Genomic DNA, 5,652 nt, shown 5'->3' on the forward strand with positions numbered 1-5,652 from the left:
ATGTATGTACAACATACAACTTCAACATAAGATGAATGTAGCATAAAATGGATGTGAAAGCAGTTATAAATAGTCTATGTAACTATAAAATTTGTTTTGGTTAAAATCAACAAATAATCATGACAATTAATTGTGATCTCAATATTGATCCAGATAATCGTGATTATCATTTTGGCCATAATTGTGCAGCCCTATGCTTGTAGTCAAATTATAAGTACATGCGTATTTGCTCCTGCCAGGTTAGGTTATGTTAAAGGGGTGCAAATATATTGAAAAAATATCAAGAGTTAATTGTGCGTCAATCAAACACAAACACGCACTTCCAGTGGCTGAAAAGAGTATTTCTGATATTTCTCCAAAGAACTTGTTTTTAGTTAGTCATTATTAGTATCGACAATGTGTGTAAAATAACATGGGAAAATGTGATTTGTAAAGCACAGGAGCTTTGCTGTCCATGATGATTATAATCCAAAATTCATTGTATTTAAAAAACGTGGTTGATTTTGGTGTGAAATAGTGAGATAGTGAAGGATGAGGATGATGTGTAAAGCTGCAGCATGGAGCTGTGAAGTTGATCTCCCTCTATCCAGATGTCGGATGTTCCAGCTTTGGCCTCCCTCTGTCAGGCCTGTTGTTTCAGGCCTGGGCCCAGATGTAAACACAGCCCCGGTCTTTGTATTGGGTCGACCACCTCAGGAAACCTCTCCTGTATGGCCTCTCTGTATCCCTAAACATGCCTATCCTATGGTCATTATGAACGTAGAACCCTTCAAAGCAGAGCAAATATTTCACAAGTTCAGAAAAGACTTCAGAGGGCGGTTAAATGTTTTGGATCTGATTTGGGGGTCAGGACTGAGGGGAGTGGGAGGGTCTGACTTATATGCGTTGGGTCTTCCTGTTCTGCAGTTCCAAAGGTCTGTGGATGAAGACATTTTGTTGTTGTTAGACATTTGCTTTGGGGTTATGGGTGGACAATTCCACCACCTCACCAAATGTACACCCATTTGCTTAGTTAATTTACTTCTTAGGTATGGAGCACCTAATGAGAAAGTTCACCAGCAGTTTGTGTGATATCTCATTTACTGTTAGTAGTATCTGGTGAGTTTCTTAAGCGGCACAATCACATTTAGCCAGCGCACACACAGCCAAAGCTCGCAGTACCATGTCTGTTTTTCTTTCCATGTCTCAGATGAATTTTGTGAAGGAGCGGTTTGAGGGGACCCAGAAGGAATGGGTACTCCTGGTTTGCATTGGAGCTTCATCTGGGGTGGGACGCCTCGCTTTCGGGAAGCTCGGAGACCTCATTCCTGGTCTTCAAAAGATCTACATGCAGGTGAGGAAAGGTCTGAAGGCATACCGTGTGAAAACTCATGCAGTTATAGTATGTGGGCCTGAAGCATTGTGTCAAGATTGAAACTAGCTACTGTCTTATTTTTAGCCTGTTAGTATCATGGTTTCAATGATTTATTTCTACCATTTCACAATCGTTCAAAATTAAATGTCTCGTTTCTAATCTTTGTAAGCACTACAATACACATTTCTGTAATATAATTACGCTCTCAAAATAGCTTGTATTATAACAATGTGTTAATAGTGCTAACAATTCAAATTAGAAGTCTGACCATCAACTATTAACAGTTGCTTAAGGCTCTTTTTTTCCGATATTGTTATTTTTACTTTCACTTTGCCCTCTGGCACACACATTATCACACCGAACCAAGGTTTGTTTAATAGTATTCTATTAAAAGTGTTATATAGTGTCACTTGGTTGAGCATTATATATTTTGATTTGCAAACAGAGAGGCTTAGTGATTTGATGACCTTGTCAGGCTAATTCACAAATGGTTAGTGTGTCATGGCCATTTTGGCACTAACCCGACGACTTACCGTTGGCAGAAAAGGCAGTCGGACTGACTGCCTTCCCAAATCGGCTAAAATTAAGTGCCTCGGACCACACGGAAACGATGCAGACGGCAGCTGATTGGACGAACGCGTCACATGAGTCTGGTTCCTGCAGAAATTCAAAGCCAGACTGTCATGGGGGCTTGTTAAGAATACAGTCTCATATTTTACTAAAATAGTTAACCAGAACATGCTTCTGTAAACATTTTAAGCGAGAAATAGGCCATGCAGTTGCTAAATCTGTCTTCATTTCAAATCGTCAAAGGTCAGTTTAAAAGATTTTCGTCAGATTTTGAGAGACTCCAGTCTTGTCATCCTGCTTGTCATTTCCGGGTTTGCACTCCACCAATCAGATTGGTCATTTGAGTCAGACTGCCGGCAGGGCCCGCCTTCTGACGGAGCATGTCAGGTCGGCCAAAATGAAGGCCGCCGGCCCTTCTGGCGGACAACGGCACAGAACACACCAAACAGACTTGAGTCACCAACCTCGCCAGAGTGTCCGACGGCCGATTATTGGGTTAATGCGTCAAGGACATTCAACCAGGAACAACCACAAACACTGCGTGCTACTGTGTGAGGGTGTGACTTTGCCGGTTAAGGTTCACCAAAGTTACTTGTAAATTTGCCTTTCCGCTGGAAGCAAGTATTTTATTTGCCCCATCTCTTGCACAAAATGGGAGTTAATGGGAGGCGGATATGTAAATACGCCAATGTTGAACTCATGAACTTTGAGCTCAGTGTTATGCAACATTATTAGCTGACTGTTTAGATTCATACAAACAGGCAGCTTTCAACTGCTGCTAGCAAAAACACGAAGCACAGACCTAAATCCGTCGCCCGGCCTATTAAACAGATGGTGTGGTTGAGATGTATTTAAATTCCTTAGGTTTATATATCTTCTCTCCACATTAAGCTTTCAGATCCCCTTCTGTAAATTTTAAATATGTAGGTGTTTACCAGGTCCTAAAAGTAGTTTGAGGGTTCAATCCGTTGCCAGAACAAAATGTTCACAATGAAGTCAAAAGGCCTGGAAGCTGTTCTCCATGATCAAGCACAACAAATATAGAAACTAATCCAGCTAAAAACTGTGTACAGTTTAATCTTTTCTCACTTACTGTCAACAATGCTTCTCTTGGTACTAAAGAAATCCAAGACTGGAAACTAGTAAACACCTACTGCAGCAATGGCCTATGAAACAGGCAGCCATGTCCGTTAGAAACAAATAATAGAGACACTGTATGTGTCTGTTTCAGGTGGTGTCCTTCATGGCTCTGGGCCTGATGTCCATGATGATTCCTCAGTGCATGGCTTTCGAGGGGCTGGTGGTTGTGTGCGTGTTCCTGGGGCTGTGTGACGGCTGCTTCCTCACCATGATGGCTCCCATAGCGTTTGAGCTGGTTGGGCCCATGCAGGCTTCACAGGCCATAGGCTACCTTCTAGGCCTCATGTCTCTTCCCATGACTGCGGGTCCACCCATCGCTGGTGAGAAGCAAAACATAGCACTGTACAGTGCAATCCATAATGAGATTGCAGTGATCTGGTTCCCTGCATTGACTTCAGGATGTTGGCATTAAGAAGCTGATTGATATTAACAGAGTAAAACAGAATGTGGGGAATGAAAGGAGATTAATAAAGGATACATTATTTTTAGTAGGCCAAATGCAGGGAAGGATAGATTGTTCAGAAGATTGTGCTTACTCTAGCGATTTGGGCTTGTGGCCAACTGCAACTGTCTAGGGAAAAGCACACACAAAGTAATCCCTTCTGTCTCCTACTACTTCCTCACTCTCTCCTCAGGCATCCTAGTACTCTCTCTTGCCAACTCTTTCAGATCTGACACATATCCGTCCTGGAATGCTTTTACTACAAAACATCCTATTTGCTTTTGTGGCCTCACAAAAGCAAATGGGGTTGTTATTAATGATTTGTTATTAATGGTTTGGGATATTTATCCAAATTACATTTCAAGCTGTAAAAACAGATTCTCATTTAAAAAAGCAACAACAACCCAGTGTCATCTTACAACACTCATTTCTGTTTTAGACTACGTCTTTAGATAAGCCTTGGAAATCAAAGCCTGAAAGTTGTTCTACTTTAGTCAGTGACTACTACCCCATGCAGTGCATGTGGAGACTAACTAGCCAAATGATTGGACTTCTTGTCTCTACACACAAAGCCCTGCATTAAGATATAAACTACAGTATAGTGGCATATGGTTTAAGTGTTACTTTTGACTTATCACAGATGCAGACATCTGTAGTTAAACAAAATATGTAATTGACATAATACTATTGTAATGCGTAGTATACATTTTGTTTGGTATAAAAAAACATGCATTTACTCTACCACCAAACAAAGGCTGGCAAGCTCTTCAAAGTCTGTGTGATTATCACGTTTTGTACAGTCTCTACAGAACATGAGCAAGAATGCATATGATGCAGTCAACAATGAGTGCACACCCCTTCTGCTCATGTCACAAGCTCAGCTGTAGATTATCAATGTGTAAAACCTGACCTTGCTTTGTCATTATCTGTACAGTTTGTTTTCCTTAGTTCACGTACAGATAAATATAGAATGTGGATATACAGTACGTACTATAGACAGGGCAAGGTTTCAGTTTACCACAATCTCCTTATTGACCTCTACTGTTGTGATACGTTACAGATTTTTTTTGTGGTCATTTCTTGTGTTGCCACTTATTTTAACATTAGCAGGTTATGTCCCTAAAAAATGTAACTAAATTCATTTTATTCTGATTATGTCATGGTGTACTGACACACACTGGAGCACACTTCTACACAACTGCAGCTCTGTAAGACATTAAAGCATAAGATCAAGTCTGCAAAAACAAGACTTTCAGCTGGTGTCACTTTGCTCTTGTTTTGCTCTTGTGTTTTCTCTCCAAGAGTTAGATGATACATTCTCTGTGTGAGAGAGTATGGAGCTGGAGCCAGGGGATTAGCATTAAAGCCTTGAGGCGAGGGAAACAGCTAGCTTGGCTATCTTCAAACTTCAAAAATATGCCTACTAACACCTTTACAACTAAGCTAAGCGATAACATGTTGTATCTTATTTGTTTAAACCCTACTCAAACATTAAAAACAACAATATTTTGTTGGAGTGAGTGGGGAGCAATTTGAGTGGAGCAAGGTGAAATCATAGTTGAGCACGGAGCGGTTTTTAGAGTCAGTTATTTGCTGTAACTCCTTCTCTATGGACAACAGCCCGGGGCATAAGACTTTCAAGACGCTTATTGTCAGAGTGCAGTTGCCAGGCGGCTTTACTGGGCCACTTCTCTCCCTAAAAACACAAATGTCCTTTTCTGTATTTCTTTTTGTGTATGGGCTAAAACGTTTTTTGAGCAGAACCAGGCTAGTTGTTTCCTCCTGCTTCCAGACTTCAAGCTAAGCTGGGCTAATCGCTGCATGGCTCCAGCTTCATACTGAACACACCTGATCATTGAGGACATCAGTGATTTTTTTTGTTAAGTAGATGTGTTTCAGTGATTTGAAGGAGATTTCCAGCAAATTTTTACCTGAATCTTGATTGCTAAATGTAACCGAGTACTGTCGATAGAAAAAAAACAAAACAAACTAAATTGGTGCTAGCAAACTGGAGTTCCTGCAGCTAATGCCCAGAGCTCCCAGTTAGCTAAAATGCTAGTTGTGGGGGCATGTTCTAAAGAGTGCCTTTGTGCCTCTTAAGACACACAATGCAATTCAAATGTCTGTGCAACATGAACAGGGCCCT

At 40.9% G+C, this 5,652-nt stretch overlaps 1 protein-coding gene across 1 annotated transcript in view; it reads left to right on the top strand.

The window, feature by feature from the left end:
- The window catches only part of slc16a2 (solute carrier family 16 member 2), a 24,506-nt gene that overhangs the window by 16,027 nt on the left and 2,827 nt on the right, over positions 1-5,652 (top strand). The window contains exons 4-5 of the mRNA XM_032527645.1: positions 1,190-1,333; positions 3,156-3,384. Coding sequence (XP_032383536.1) covers positions 1,190-1,333; positions 3,156-3,384 — 373 coding nt within the window. The remainder of the gene's footprint in view (positions 1-1,189; positions 1,334-3,155; positions 3,385-5,652) is intronic.

This window comes from Etheostoma spectabile, chromosome 10 (genome assembly GCF_008692095.1).
Source record: "Etheostoma spectabile isolate EspeVRDwgs_2016 chromosome 10, UIUC_Espe_1.0, whole genome shotgun sequence".
In the NCBI taxonomy this organism is placed as follows: domain Eukaryota; kingdom Metazoa; phylum Chordata; class Actinopteri; order Perciformes; family Percidae; genus Etheostoma; species Etheostoma spectabile.